This window comes from Canis lupus, chromosome 2 (genome assembly GCF_048164855.1).
Source record: "Canis lupus baileyi chromosome 2, mCanLup2.hap1, whole genome shotgun sequence".
In the NCBI taxonomy this organism is placed as follows: domain Eukaryota; kingdom Metazoa; phylum Chordata; class Mammalia; order Carnivora; family Canidae; genus Canis; species Canis lupus.
This window is the reverse complement of record NC_132839.1, coordinates 22,195,030-22,211,684: the sequence shown is the minus strand read 5'-3', so window position 1 is coordinate 22,211,684 and position 16,655 is coordinate 22,195,030. Positions and strand designations below refer to the sequence as shown.

The 16,655-nt window shown below is 32.5% G+C and overlaps 1 protein-coding gene across 1 annotated transcript in view; it reads left to right on the top strand.

Annotated features, from left to right (window-relative positions):
• The window catches only part of RASA1 (RAS p21 protein activator 1), a 108,807-nt gene that overhangs the window by 68,597 nt on the left and 23,555 nt on the right, over positions 1-16,655 (top strand). Inside the window, exons 7-11 of the mRNA XM_072792677.1 lie at positions 251-303; positions 2,676-2,826; positions 7,706-7,784; positions 13,659-13,779; positions 14,988-15,144. Coding sequence (XP_072648778.1) covers positions 251-303; positions 2,676-2,826; positions 7,706-7,784; positions 13,659-13,779; positions 14,988-15,144 — 561 coding nt within the window. The remainder of the gene's footprint in view (positions 1-250; positions 304-2,675; positions 2,827-7,705; positions 7,785-13,658; positions 13,780-14,987; positions 15,145-16,655) is intronic.

Sequence of the window (16,655 nt, the reverse complement as noted above, 5' to 3'; positions counted from 1 at the left end):
ATTATTGTTTTTGTATTGTTAATATGGAAATTATGGTTCATACTGGTCCCTTATTTTTCTGTTTCGCTGAAGTTATATACGTTTACAAAGTGCAATAACATAAATGTAAAAGATGACAAAATTTAATCAATTGCTTTTGCATTTATTTCATTTTGTCAGCTTGAATTAAACTTATGTGGTTGTTTAGTTTTGATTGTATAATAGCAAAAAGGACTTCAGATTTACATATCTTATTTGTTCTCTTTTTAAGATGGTTCCATGGGAAAATTTCCAAACAAGAAGCTTATAATTTACTTATGACAGGTACTTGTATATTCACTTGCCTTTTAAAATAACTTTATTTAAAAAGAATAAAAGAGCAAACTGACCATTTATCATCAATTTTGCCTTTAGTGCTCATTTAAAATTTAAAAATACTGTAATTTCTTGCCCACCACAGAGAAACTTGTATATTTTCTTATGCAGTGTTTTTTAGTTGAATACATCCATGTAGTATAAAACTCAGTGAAATGTTTCTCTCTGTCCCAGTCCCTGTTCTCTTCCCTACAAGCAGCACCAGACGAGTTTCTTTTTCTGCATTTTTATAAGTTTTCAGTGTCTGTGTGTATCTCTGTTTCTCTCTCCTAAACATACCCTTACACACACACACACGCACACATACTTTAGGAACATGCAACATACTTTTTTCCTGTTAGGATATATTTTGGGAGATCATTCTATATCTACTTATATATAAGTTTTCATTATTCTTTTGAATGACCATAAGCTTCTGTTATATAAAAACCATAATTTATTATCTGTCTTTAGAGGAATATTGTGTAGTTTATATTTTTGGTTTTTTTGTTGTTCAACTGCAGCATATGTTCTTGTTTATCGTTGTGCACTTGTGGAATTATAGATTGTGCCTTATTTAAAATATATTATTTTAACATTTCTAAAAGTCTGGTTATAGAGATATGCAAAGTAAAAATTGACTTTTATTTTGGATTTATTATTTGAACTAAAAACTGTCCTGTCATCATTTATCCTAACATTTAAGACAGAATTAATTTAATTACCAAGTATCTTTTTCATAAACTGTACACATATGAGGATTTGACACAAGTTGAAGCCATAATCTATAATGTAGAAATCTTAGTTCTTTAAAAAACAACCTGTTTGATAGTTTCCATATATGGTGAATAAACTACTGATTATTAAAGATGTAATCTGAATTACTCTTTTGAACTGTGGGCTTTGGAATCTAATGTAATTAATTAATACTTGGCTCTTTTGTAAGATTTAAGGTTTTAGAAGTATTCAATTTTATTGTGAGGACCTAGATTAAGTAGATTAAAAATAAAGAACATGATGATACATTATGGGAGTAATAGAGACCAGATGCTCAACCACAGTGACCTGCTATCAGCTTTTGAGAGTGGGGCCAAAATATTTATTTTAAATTTATATACTTTTGAATAGAAGTTTATATTTTTGAACTGGATCCCCAGATACTTGAGGCACTCATTCTTGTTTTATGCATTTCAAGTTGAATGGAGCTAAACTTAATTTCTTTATGTTATTTTATATTTTCTTCGGGTCATGTGCTTTTTTAAGAATCTGGTGATTTTCTCCCTGAAAAATGCACATAATCACTAGCATGCACTATTTTGCATGAGTTCCTATTCTGTGTATTAAACATGAAATTATTTGGTAGTAAGTGTCTCAGCTAGATGATTGGAACTCTCAGTAATTTACATAAAAATTACATCTGATATTCTAAGTATTCAATGTGTTTTCCTAAAAGCAATCAAGTTCTGATCTTTTCTATGTCATTAGGACTTAAGGCAGAGGAAAGACAAAGTATTTTGGTGTTAAGAGTCACTGCCAATTGAAGACATTAGAAAGCCTTCTCTAAGATTAGTGTGAGAATCTTTAGTATATGATAATTTGTTTCTATATGACTTCTCAGGTTCTTAAAGGAAAGAGTGTACAGGTATTGATTTTGATAAGGTACACACATATTTCATTTTTGAATCTACCTTTGTAAGCGTTGGTACTATTTTATTACAGTTATTACTTTTTAATGTTTAATCAGAAGCATTAAGTATAGAGTATTCCTTTTTAAAAAAAAAAAAGATTTTTAAAATTTATTTATGATAGAGAGAGAGAGAGGCAGAGACACAGGCATAGGGAGAAGCAGGCTCCATACCGGGAGCCCGACTCGGGACTCGATCCCAGGACTCCAGGATTGCACCCTGGACCAAAGGCAGGTGCTAAACCGCTGAGCCACCCAGGGATCCCCGTATAGAGTATTCCTATACAAAATTTACTTAAACTTTTTTTAGACTCTTCTTAAGAGGATTTATAAATAGAATGTGCCCATTTTGGCCAGTGTCCTCTACCCATGGTTAGATCATTTTTTCCAAGTCATGACAGGTATAGACATTATTAACCAGAAATCACTGCTGCTGACCTATTTTTATGTAATACAGACATGCACCATCATGGGTGGTTGTGACTTATAAACTAGAAAATACAAAAATGTGTTAAAATTGCCTTTATTATAAAACAAGTTCCAGGTGAAAATTTACATAGTTGATGTATTTTAAATGTAATTTATAGTTACATTTCTTAACACTGCTTCTTTTTTATTTGATAATTAGGAAATAAAACTAACAGCTTAATTTTTACAGTTGGCCAAGTCTGCAGTTTTCTTGTGAGGCCCTCAGATAATACTCCTGGTGACTATTCACTTTACTTTCGGACCAATGAAAATATTCAGCGATTCAAAATATGTCCAACACCAAACAATCAGTTTATGATGGGAGGCCGGTATTATAACAGGTGAGTTGTGAGAAATTTTAGTTATCTTTTTCTTTTGGCAAAAATAGTTGAAATCTCAATATTTAGTGTATCAGATTCAAAATTGCATAAAAGTTTGTGACTTTTTAACATTTAAAATTATAAGGCCTTTGATACAATTTAGTAGTAGTCATGTCCAAGTAGTAATGTCCAATTTACATTACATTCAGACAATGTAAAACATGAATGTAAGTTAATAACTTGTAATTTGTTTTCCTCTAAGATAATTTTTGTTTGTTGATTATATGCAAACTGTTTACAGCAAATGTGCTAAGTCCTTAACTATAGGATAACAAAACATTTGTTCTAAGATAAAGAAAATATATTACATTCTTCTATTAGGGAGACATTTCATTTATTTATTTATTTTTTTAGGGAGACATTTTAATAGAAAGAAAGTTATTTATTTATTTTTAAAGATTTTATTTATTTATTCATGATAGACAGAGGCAGAAACACAGGCAAAGGGAGAAGCAGGCTCTATGCCGGGAGCCCGACGCAGGACTCGATCCTGGGACTCCAGGGTCACGCCCTGGGCCAAAGGCAGGCGCTGAACCGCTGAGCCACCCAGGGATCCCTAGAAAGAAAGTTCTTAAAGAGTAAACTGAGACTTATTACAAATGTTACCCATGTTATTGGGTGTTCTCAAGTTGATATTTCTTGTTTGTGATTATTGGTTCCTACTTCTCATTTTAAAAATTACAGTAAAATCATTGCTTATCCCATAACTCAGAATGAACTATAGCCACTGGAGCAAGAAAATAAATTAATCAAGAAACCATATGATAAGGCAGCCCAGGTGGCTCAGCGGTTTAGCGCTGCCTTCAGCCCAGGGCATGATCCTGGAGACCTAGGATCGAGTCCCACGTCGGGCTTCCTGCATGGAGCCTGCTTCTCCCTCTGCTTTGTCTGTGCCCCACCCCATCTTCTTCCTCTCTCTGTCTCTCTCATGAATAAATAGATAAAATATTTTTTAAAAAATAAAGAAACCATGTAATAGAACCTCCCCCCCCCCCATATATTAGAAAAGAATCTTTCTTTTCTTTTTCTTTCTTTATTTTCTTCTGAATGTGAATAATCTCCCATATGAGTTAACTCTAGAGTGGTTTTGTCTTCCTTTTTTGGAGGCTTTTATAAACAAAAGTGGTGGCATTTGCCTAGTTTAATCCCTTAATACCACAGCAGTATTCTCCATCCCATTTAGAATTTTTCTTAATTCCAGCTTGACCTTTGTGTGTATAGAGATCCAGCAACTGGTTTATCTTAGAAAACAAAACAAAACAAAAACAAGTTGTAGTTGCTTGACAGAAGGCCCATGGACAGTTATAAGACATCAACTGGAAGACGTGAGTCTAGACGTTTGAATCCTTTCACACACCTTATACAGAAATGCTACTTGAGTGGTTTCTACATTAATAGTCCAATCTAGACATCCTCACGGAAAATCTAGCTACCTGCAATTTGAGCTCTTTATGAAGGTAAACTACTTTGTCCCGTTGTCCAGTTTTCTAAGCACTTAGAATATATAAAACTGTAAATTGAAAACATATATTCTTAATTGAATTGATAAATGTCCATGGAAACTTTTAAAGATAAAATAATTTACTTGGTTTATTTTTTGTCAGTAAACAAACTTCCTTATGATACACATTCTGCAAAGATGAAAATTTTTCCTACATAAGGGGGAAATCTGTAAATTGTATAAAGATTATCTTTTTTATTGATAAAGACTAGAGTGAAGCAGGAAGAAAGAAGTATTTGAAGTATATTTCTAAATTGCAAAATTATTAGTCTGCTTACAAAATGACAAAATTTTAAATACATGTACATGTTAATTTAGTGACTGTGATCATTCTCCCTAATTTTTTTTCTTTCTTTCTTTCTTTTTTTTTTTTTTTTTTTTAAGATTTATTTATGTATTTTAGAGAGAGAGCATGTGTAAGTTGGGGGGGAGGTGCAGAGGGAGAAAATCTTCCAAGCCAACTCTCCAACAAGCGTGCGATGCCCAATGTGGGGCTTGATCTCACAACTCAAGAGATCTTGATCTGGGCTGTAATCAAGAGTCCAACGCTTAACTGACTGAGCCACCGAGGTGCACCCACACCCACAAATTTTCTTTATAGTTCTGTTCATTTGGTAAAGTTAAGGGGGATTGTTGTTTCTAGTATTAATATTAAAAATTTTTAAAAGAAATATTTATGTAAATCTGATGTCTGGGGAAAAAGGCAGTTTTATAGTTGTTTTGGAAGTATATATTTCAGCATGGATATATATATATGTGTGTGTGTATATATATATATATATATATATATATATATATATATATATGTACCATTTCAGCATTAGTGTCAGTAATAAAGTAAATCTTAGAAGATAAACCTTTGTGAGTTACTTGGCTGACTCAATTAGGAAGAATATGTGACTCTTAATCTTGGGGTTGTGAGTTTTACTAAGAGATTACTAAGAAAAGATAAATGAATTTTAAAAAGATACACCTTTGTGATTATCAGTTATTGTTTAGATATGAAAGTGTAAAGTTGAATTATCCAATATGGATTGGATGAGATTACTAAGAAAAGATAAATGAATTTAAAAAAGAAGATACACCTTTGTGATTATCAGTTATTGTTTAGATATGTAAGTGTAAAGTTGAATTATCCAATAAATGTTTATAAAAGAGCCATACTCTACTGTCTGTTCTCCCCATTAACTCAATATTAATCATTTGGTAAAGAGAGGTAGTTACGTCTGTTTCATTTAGAAACTGTGCTTTTGAGACATAACTCTTAACTTTCCTATAAATAAACTTTAAGAAAAGCAAGAGAAACATTTAAAAGCAAATATAATTCAGCAAGCATTTATTAACTAATTTGCTTTTTGAAATATATTGTATAGATCCTGTGCATATACATTAAAGAGAAAGTTCTGTGAGGTACAGGTTTATGAAAAAAGATGGTGGGCTGACTGTGGTAAGTTCAGGGATGTACACATAGGCATAGGAGAGTCAGTGGAAAGAGAGCAGTTGAGGTAGTGATGAGAAGGAAGAGAGAGAGGAAGATTTTGGTCAAACATTGAAGCTTACTAACATTTAGGGGGTTCAAAGAGAGAGACATGGTTTTATTTATTAAGTAAATTAATTAAAATAAAAGTATAGGATATAGTATCTTTCAGAACTCACATTTATTTCACTGACATATAGTGAACATGTTTTAGTTTTCTGAAATATAAACCTATCTGATTTCATATCTGAAACTTTCATGGAATGTCTAGGAAATTCTGGGTTGCTGTGTCTTCCTTGACTGTTTCTTTAGGTATATCTGGGTAGAATATAAAGTAATTTAAAAAAAAAATCTTGAAAGTCTAGCTCACTTGTAAGAATATTTCCCATTGGTTGTCACACACTTAAATTTGCTCTTGGGCAGCCTGAACTGCATTCCACAACAGTATCCTATCTTTGAGCTGCTAGACAAGAATTTACATTGTAACACTGAGAAGCTCCACAGGATCAAATGCATTTTATAGTTAATGAATCAGAAACCTTTGATATTTACTGTTTTATATAGATTTGATGCTTTTTCCTTTTGCTTTGAAACACATAGTCATCTCTATGTCTACAAATGTATTCTTTTCTGATTTTCTTTCTTCTTTTAACATTTTTGGATTTATATGTAGCATTAGTTTTCCTCTAAAAATGTATAACCATCCTTGTCTTTTTTAATGTTAATACCTTTTTATTTGTCTCATTTTGCACTCCTTCCCCTTGTGTAGAATGCTGCATCTGGTATTTAGTTCATATCCATTCATGATTGTTTTTCATTAATCCTTTCAAGTCTTCTATTTCGCTATTTTAACATTTGGTTTAAATTAATTTTGTAGTATAGCAGAGATATTTTTTCTTTGGAGACATATATATGTATATATTTGTGTGTGTATCTTTGGAGAGGGGTTTGTGTGTGTGTGTATCCGCACATATACATATGTGTCTCTGAAGATAATATATATATTTCAATTCCATCAGTAGAACTGGAAAAAATCAAGTGGAAGGTTAAACAAGATCTGTTTTTGAGAAATGTTTCCTAGGTGTCCCTAAAATACCCATTCCTGCAGGATATTAAAGGGAAGTTTAAAAGTCTAGAACTTAAATAGTTAGGACAATAAAATGAGCTACTGATTATACAGAAATAATATTGAGAAAAGTCATTATTATGCCTTTCTAAAATATGTGTTAAAATACATTATACAATGTCATTTTATTTTCAGTTTTGTTTGTAAAATTTCCTAAATAGTAAGAATATTTTATAGTGTTTATCAAAATCATCAATAAGCCTTCTCTGTTGTAGTGATAATCCTATATGTAAAGTTATCTCTTTGTTTGTTTGTTTGTTTGTTGGTCTTCTGTTTGTTTCTCCTTTTACTTGCTGTTAATATGTTTTACGATCTAACTCATCTGATTATTATGAAAGCTGAATGTGTGTTTTCATGATAAAAATTCTTAAAATCTACCTGAACTTGCTATATAAATGCTATTTCTCTATCAGTTCTTTCTCAGTTCCTCAGAAATACTCTTTAAAAAAAAAAAAAGTAGGCTTTTATTCTTTCATTACTTATACTGACTCTTTCAGTATGTGCATGCAAAATTGGAATCTCTGACTCAGGTATTCTGACCTGTAAACCAAATCTTGCTTTTCCAAAATAATGGAACTATTATAATCCTATGTACTATTGCTGTATTTGGGTTATATTCTTTGGGAAAAAACTGGCAAATACATAATTCTTGCCAACAGGGTCTTTGTGTATTTTCAGGATTTGCATTTTTTTATAAGACAAATTATGTCAATGTTAGTTATTTTTATTTTAACAGCATTGGGGACATCATAGATCACTATCGAAAAGAACAAATTGTTGAAGGGTATTATCTTAAGGAACCTGTACCAATGCAGGTCAGTGTTGTTTTTCTTTTTGCAGTAATAAGCATTTTATTTTAAAATGCATTTTTGGTGTTATGTTTTATGCACACAGTCATGCATTTAAAATTGGATAAAATTTAAAACTGCCATTACTCAGATTCTTTCAGAAAGTACATTGTAAGAGAATCACTTAGTTTTTATTTCTGTTGATTCTAGCCTTTGTGGCTTTTTGAGAATAGAAGCAGTGGTGGGACAGAAGCCATGTTACATTGGGTCAAGGAATGAATGAGTTTGTTGGAGGCAAAAGTGGAGACCACAAGGATAAATCACAGCTGGGCTTACCTAGGTGAGCTTGGTAAATAAAATGAAAATTAATTCTAGAAGAAGGTAGGGTTGAGAGGGATTTAAACTTTTTATTTCATGGTTTATTTGGCTATAGATTTATGGTGAGAGAGTTTTGTGCGTGTCTGCATACTCTGTGTAAAGCCACTAGTGATGAGGAGGGTGAGATGTGGTAGTGGCAGTACCTGATGTACAATTTCCTAGGGCAGGCAAGAGTGGCTAAAATCCACAGTATAAGAAGGAAGATTGGTCTTAACAAGAGGGCCTGTTCAGTATTAGCTGCTTAATGCATAGGGTGATTGTTTAGTCTGTGTACTTAGACTTTCTGAAGAGTGGTGGGCAAAGATTTTAGCAGATGCTAGGAACAGGTATTTCAAAAGAGTGATTAGGAATTGTCTATGTGGAAAATGGAGGAATTGATACTTCAGGGACATAAAGTTTTTTTGGGGGTACCCAACTAAACTTCCAGTGACTGATAGTGTCTCTAGCGTCTCAGTTTTCCCTCCTAACATGTTAGTTTCAGAGGGTTGTCCCTGCTAGTCATTGAAGTTGCTGCGGTGGGGGATCATTTTTCTGATGCTTAATATCCATTCAAGAATCATCACCATCTTGTCACACTATGGTAGCTTCATTTCCTCATACTTTTCTGGTAGACTGTAAGGTCCATGAGAGCCAGGGGTGTTGTGTTATATTCCCAGTGTCTAGAGTAGCATCAGTGTTACTGAATGGATAACTGTTTGCTCTCCAGTAGGAAGCACCCACTTCATCTCCTCTGTATTATCACAATGTGTCTTAATATCGTTGTGCTTGTTGTTATCTCCATGTCCACCCCTTCCTCTAGGACTGTCGAAACACTGCTAGTTTTAAGATCCATCTCAAGTTTCACTTTCTCCTTGTTGACACCTTCCAAATAACGGTAGTCAGCCTTGATGTCCTGCTTTGGCAGTTTGGGCAGACAGTGTCAGTTCACTGCTCTGCTGACTGCATATTAAAATGAATTAAAAAAAAAAGTTGTTTTGTTTTTGTTATCACAGTTTATTTTCTAGAAGCACTGCTCAGGGTCTTTTTATTAGGGATCAGATGTGCCTTTACCTCCAGATGAAGATTGTGCCACTGTGTCTCACGGCTGTATCCTAAATTCTAATTCACGCTGGTTGTTAGAGTTAATGATGGTTTTAATTTGTTTCAGAAGTCTACAGATTCTGTCTAAAAATTAAGTCCTATGTTTTCCCATCTTGGATTTGGGCTTAGAATTTTTTAATTTAAAAATTTTTAGAAAAGTTTATTTTTTAGAATAAAAACTTATTTAGCACAATAAATAAGTAGTATTTGACCTTTAGTAAACTTTTGTACTTGAGTTATAAGGTTGTTTTAAGAATTACTTCATCTATATAGTCTGCTGCACTCTTGTGTTGTGGTTTCATAAGTCAACAAACCCCAAATTGTTGTCATTTGTAAAAGTGTCAATTAGTGCCTTGGATACTTCAGAAATAACTGATGCCAATTACAAAGCAATTCGGTTGCTACATAAAAACCATTAAATGCTATTTGAAGTCTCTTAATTTGAGCCTGGAGTTAAAAGTAGGTTACTGTAGAAGTTTGGGAATCAGAATATCCTTCTGATATCTATCCTTCCCAGCAGGCTTCTATTACAGAACAGAAAGTGTAATAATAACCTTTATTAATGGAAAAACTGATTAGCTCACTCCCCCTGAGGTGACTGCCTACCCCCACTCAGAGTAAGATGCTGGAATAGAAAGAACAGTTTTTGGTAGGTTTGCTTACTTTCTGGAGCTAACACTTGTTAAGACAGATGTTAGAAGAGAAGGAGCCTTTTGAGCCAATGCAGCCCACAATAAAATGAGCAACATTTTTTTTTTTTGTTTTGCACCATGATTTAGACACTGTTCTTATTAATTTATTTAGTTTTTCAACAACGTGTTGAACTACTGTACAATAGGGAAATAACAACTTAGGGCATCGAGTCTTCCTTGACTTCTTTCTCTCCTATGCTTTGTATCCATACTGTCAGGTACATTATGCTGACTCTGCTTTCCAAATCTAACACATAACCACCGTTAGAATCTGACTTTGTCCCCGTATTCCCTCTTTTGCCCTATGGCACAACAGTCAGGGGGATCCATTTAAAATGCGAGTAAGATCATTTCACTCCTCTGTTTAATACTCACTTGCACATGTTTTATATTTCATTTGGAGTGAAAGCCAAAGTTCTTAGAGTGGCTTCTCAGACTATAGATGTCATCTCATTAGTCCTCTGAACTTCTTACTACCATCCTCTCTCTCATTTGTCTCCAGTCATACTGGCTTCTCTGCTATTTTTTAAAATATGCCAGATTCTTTTCTGCTTTAGGATCTTTGCTTTAGTTGTTCACTCTGCCCAAAATGATTTTTTTTTTTCAATATCCACTTGCCTCACTCATTCTCTTATTTCTTTCAGGTTTTGTTCAGAAATTAGCTTCACAATGAGATTTACCCATACACCTTATTTAATACTGGTACTTGCCTTACCCTGTAAAGCGCTTAACCATTTATTAACATACAGTATGATTTATATATTGTTTATTTCTTTCCCTCATTTCTTTGAGGATAATCTTTGAGGAATCTTTGATTTGTTTGCTGTTGTATTTCAAGAACTAGAACAGACCCTGACACTAAACTAACATTTATTGAATTAAATGTATGGAAACATTTAAGACTTCTCTGGAACTATGTAGATTTCAGCCTTTTCTTCTGTCATCCAGTGATTTACTGGAGTTTGGAAAGCAAAGTTCTGTCCTTGGCCATAATTTCTTCTAATATATTAGAATCTTTCAGAAGTTGTAGATGAGTATATCAGCCTCCTCCTAATATAATTTAGAAAAGTGCTATGGAGATCATCCTGAAATCAGATATTTAAATCCAAATAATAGTATAGTTATGTCTTAATGCACACACTACAAATATGCCCATTCTGTAGCCAAGACTAAATATTATCATTACTGAAATAAAAGACTGAAAAGTACACATCCATATAACTGGGAAGGTAGTCATCACTGTTTATCATCTGGGTCCAGTGTATCCTTTTAAAATTTTTCTTCTTAAGTCATTTTATGAATAATTCTTAGAAGTGGGAGTAAAGATATAGTCCAAAAAAGTTAATAGAAAGTTTAATAATAGGAATTTAAATATAGCAAACTGAAAATTTTTTTCCATATTTCCTTGGTTATAAAGGCTTAAAATAGGCAGCTGTTAATCCACTCTCAGGCAGGGACCTGGAACGTATCCATCTTATTAAATCCTAATTCCAGATTTCAGATACATCTCTAATTAATTTTTGCTTTATAATTACTCAGGTTATTCTTCCCACACTTTCACGGTCAGAATCCAATACTGATTCCAGATGATTCTTGGTTTTTGTTCATGTACTTGAATCATCCATCAAATAGAATACTTTTGAAAACTTGTATGGTTTATATAAATTTTATTGGGAGAGTATAGTCTTCTTCACTCCATAGGGGTAAAATGTTTTTCTGTTTAGATTTTTAAACATCAATTACAGTGATAAATATGGTGAATTTTAAAATTTCTACATTATGTTTCCTTTCAGCAACCTTTGGATACAAAATACCTTTTGGCCACTTACAAATCATCTTAAATAAATCTTGGTGCACAAACATAAAAATTTAAAAGAACCGTTATTTCTTTTTAGCAAAACAAGACAGTCTAGATTCTTGTTACAAAATATTGCATGAAGACATCCTTCCTACTAAATGACTGACTAGATAGAAACACCCCATATCCCTCCCCCCCACGTAGAAATCTATCATTTATTCAGTGTTTCTTGAGTTTGAGAAAGTTTAAGGATACTGCATTAGAAGAATTAAAGTCTGAGATTTTTGCTTATCAGAAATCAATGTTATCATCACAATAGATCCCAAAATGCCACTACCTCTTTGCATTAGTCTTTTGATTCTTTTAATAATTGTCAAACATCTTCCTATGTCAATTTTTTCTCTTTGCTGTTAGCAGAACATTGAGAGTTCTGGGCTGTGTTCAGTGAAGGCTACTGAAAAGATAACACAGATGGTAGATGGGCTTTTATACTTTTGAAAGATGCTGCAACGGTTGGCAGCATAGTAAAAAAAAAACAAAAAACAAAAAACAACAAAGGGTGATGCAATAGAGATGGTTTATTTCACTCTTGCATCATCCTTTAAGTTAACAGTTGGCAAACTTTTCTGTAAAGGACCAGATAATTAAATATTTTAGGTTTTGCAGGCGATTCAGTCTCCATCTCACCTGTTGAACTCTGCCTTTGTTGTATAAAAGCAACTGTAGACAAAAGGAATGAATGTGGGTGTGTTTTGATAAAACTTTATGTCCAACATCAGGCAGTGGGCTGGGTTTGGTGCGTATGCCATGGTTTGCCAACCCTTCTTGCTCTTTAGTATACTTGAAAAGTAATTGTTGAATAATGATGAAATGATTTCTAGGATGATGAAATAGGATGTTTTAAGATACAGGAAAAATATGATTTACGAAAATCTCATATCTTAGATTTATAAAAGGATCAGAAAGACCCATGAAGTCTTTAAAAAATCATTCATTAAGTATTAATCCTTGGAAATAGTAAGAACTGCTCAAAAAAGAAACTAAGAAACTGAAATTAAGTCTAGTGGATCCCATTGATAATATTGGTGATTGATTTATTTTGGAAAGATCATTATAAAGACACTCTTCTCTTTATAGTCTCCCTGACGTCAGAAATATTTTTGTTACTTAGGAGGATTTAGCAGTTAAGACACATGCATCCATTCCTACAAGTCACAGTTATGTAAAACCATGTAGTAAGAACGATAGGCTATATAGGAAGGTGAGATTATGGGGTACAACACTCAAGAACCTCATCAGTAACACATAAAGATAAGAACCTAATAAAACGTAGTATAGTTTTTATATGTGATAACTGGTTAAGAAATGTTTAACCAGAACAATAAATATGGTACTTTACCTTGAAAAAGACCTGAAGCTTACTTGTGGAAGAGGCTACCACCAGAAGGGTTGTGATTATTATAAAGTGGTAGAAGGAGGATTATTTGAAATCAGATGGTGTTCTATCACCAGGTGTAGATGAATGAGTGTGGCATAGAATGCTTGGTGAATTGAGAGCTGTAAGGTATTAGAGGTATGTTTTCTGTATTCCCATGCATCTCATTTTAGCTGGGCATAGCTTTGTGCATTCATCTAGTCCTCCTCACAGATACAACTTTGCATAAGCAACCAGGTTTTTGTTTTATGCTTAAGTTGGCTCCCAGTTTATCAGTTCTCTTGGGACAAATTCATGTTTTCAATGTTATTTGCTGTAACACAATATTGTATTTTTGAGACTTTATTTGGAAAACAAAGGATCTCTTAATGTTGTTACATTTTTAGAATTTTAGTCTTAAAAACTTCTTTTAAATGTCATAGACAATCAGCCTGGTTTTTTAAATTGGTAATTTAGTAGATTTTATTTGATTTCTATCAAGAATTCATGAAATAATTTTAATATTTTTAAAAATTCAGGATCAAGAACAAGTACTCAATGATACAGTTGATGGCAAGGAAATCTATAATACAATTCGTCGAAAAACAAAGGATGCCTTTTATAAAAATATTGTTAAAAAGGGTTATCTTTTAAAAAAAGGTAAGTATTAACTTTAAAGATTCAATTTTAGTATTTTACCATTAATATTTAATAGACACGTTATAAATATTGGCATAAACGTTCCCACTGATGTATTTAATAAGTTTTGATATGAATTATTAATAATTGACCCTTGGTTAAAGCTTTTATAAGCATCGTTCAAAATCTGGAGTCTACAATAAAGAAGATGTATATATAAACACACACACACACAGTGCAATACTACTCAGCCATCAAAAAAATGAAATCTTGCCATTTGCAATGACATGGATGGAACCTAGAGGGTATTATGCTAAGCGAAGTAAGTCAATCAGAGAAAGACAATTATCATATGATCTCATTCATGTGGAATTTAAGAAGCAAAACAGGATTATAGAGGAAGAGAGGAAAAAATAAAACAAGATAAAATCGGAGGGAGACAAATTATAAGACTCTTAATCCTAGATAGCAAACTGAGGGTTGTTGGAGGGTAGGGGGCACTTAGAGGGATGGAATAACTGGGTGATATAATGAGCACAGGGTATTATATGAGACTGATGATTCACTGACCAATACTTCTGATACTAATAATACAGTATATGTTAATTAATTGAATTTAAATAAAAAAATCTAGAGTCTAGGTATATCAAGTCCACATTTCCAAGCAGAGTTTCATGAAACAAGCTTACATATTTCCAAGTGTGTCTTTCATTCTTGAGGTCAGTTCCAGTGCAAGATATTTGATTCTTTGCCCTCTCTCTACCCCACACTTCATTATTATTTTTCTTCTTAAAGAGAGACTTCTGATGACACTGGTCACATTCATTGTTTTGATATTTCTGTTTTATATATTTGCCTCATTTTAACATTCAGAAATGTAGGGGGTTGGTTATTAGGATGTGGAGTAGAAGAGTATTTTCATATGATTAGAGAAGAATTACTCCAAAGCAAGAATTTTAAAGATTTTTATCTTCATGAAACTTTCAAAGATATAGTTAAGGTACCATTGTCATTTACTCTGTGATTCATTAAAACAAGCAGTATAGCATAAGGCATTTTTCTACAGATAAATTTAGGTATTTTGTCATTTTGTAAGGATAGATGTGTGATTGAAGCTTTGGAATAAAAATGGATATACAATTTTTCTTTTCAGCAATAATTTTTATGATTTTAATATATATGGCTTCATAGTTTATTATTTGGCTTACAGAAAACTTTTTTTTAAACAGGCAAAGGAAAACGGTGGAAAAATTTATATTTTATCTTAGAAGGCAGTGATGCCCAACTTATTTATTTTGAAAGTGAAAAACGAGCTACAAAACCAAAAGGATTAATAGATCTCAGTGTATGTTCTGTCTATGTTGTTCATGATAGTCTCTTTGGCAGGTAAGAAATTAATTTCCTATTTCTTTTTGGAATTGCTTTAATCGTAAAATAGTGGATATGTTCATCATTTTTTGAAGCATAGCCAGTGGATTTTCAGAGTCCTAAAATCATCTGAAAATGTCCGATTTACTTTCTAGGGTGATTTCTGTCTTCCTTTTTTATTTTAGACTAACCTGTGCATGAAATTCCACTCTTGTATTACATAGAAATCTTTGGAATGACATCTCCTGTAGTTAAACATGGCTTGTGTAAGGCATGTTTCCTCCCTGCGCCTAGCCCCAGTCTTTTGAGTAACTCAGTGGGAGTCTTGTCCTCTCCCATTTTATCCCATTCTCTTTAACTCATTGCATCTGATAGTACTGAGTACACTCAGTTGTATTACTAACTTGATAATAAGCATGTTCGTAAAAAATTTGACATTAAGAAATAATTCTAATATAAAAACAATTGCTTCAGTAGGGAAAAGGAGAGTATTTTGGATTTGGAGTTGAAGCATTTTTTCTTAAATTAATTTCAAAGTTTTTAAAAAAATAAATATCAATGTGTAAGCTAAAAGTGAATCCTGACCATCACAAAGCACATGCAACTCTTGATTACTTTTAATTTTTTGATCAGGAACAATGGCCTGTCTTTACCTTTCACTATCAGTATTATTAATAATCCATTCTAGAGTCTTTTTTAGACAAACTTATTTTTATTACGTATTATTTTTAATAAAGACAATTAAAAACACGGTTTTTTACAACCTTTTCTGTTGTAGGTGGCATTTCTACTAAGCAAGTCTAGCTTTATCCTGTTTAAGTTCAGAAAACTTCACAAGTAGCTGTGGAACATACAATCTTGTCATTTCTTTTCTCCAGACATCATATTAGTGTTATTTATAATTTTAATAGACTTTTTTAAATGGTCTTCTCTGTGGGAGCGGGAAATGGATGCTGAGGAGACAACTGCATTATTCACCACCAAACATGGTTTATTTGTACTATGAACAGCTACAAAAGGGAAGAAATTTGGGGGAAATAGGTAATAAGAAATTGGTGGTTCTTAAGCTGAGTCTTGGAAGATGGGGATTCATTCATCTAGATAGATCAAAGCTTTCCCAACCAATGTGTCACAAATAGGTTATAGGGGTCCCTTGAGATATTGGTAGTTGTAAAAAATGTTACTGTTGTAAAATGTTACTGTAATAAAATACTAAATGTTTTAAATTTCAGAATTTCATTATTATAAAATATATAATGGAGTTCCTCAAAAAATAATAACTTAGATATTTTTTAGATGTTTAGATATTTTAGATATTTAGATATTTTTTTCATTGTTACTTCTTTGATTGGCTTTAATGTATAGATACTTATTTTACCACCAAGGGCAATTAGATGATTATAAAGCTGGAAAGTCATTAAAATCACAAGATAAAGACAGTAGGCTTAATTTAAAAAATTCAACCTATTAGGCCACTTAAGAAATGTATTGGGATAACTAAATCCAGTAAATCTTCTCTTCCTCAGCCT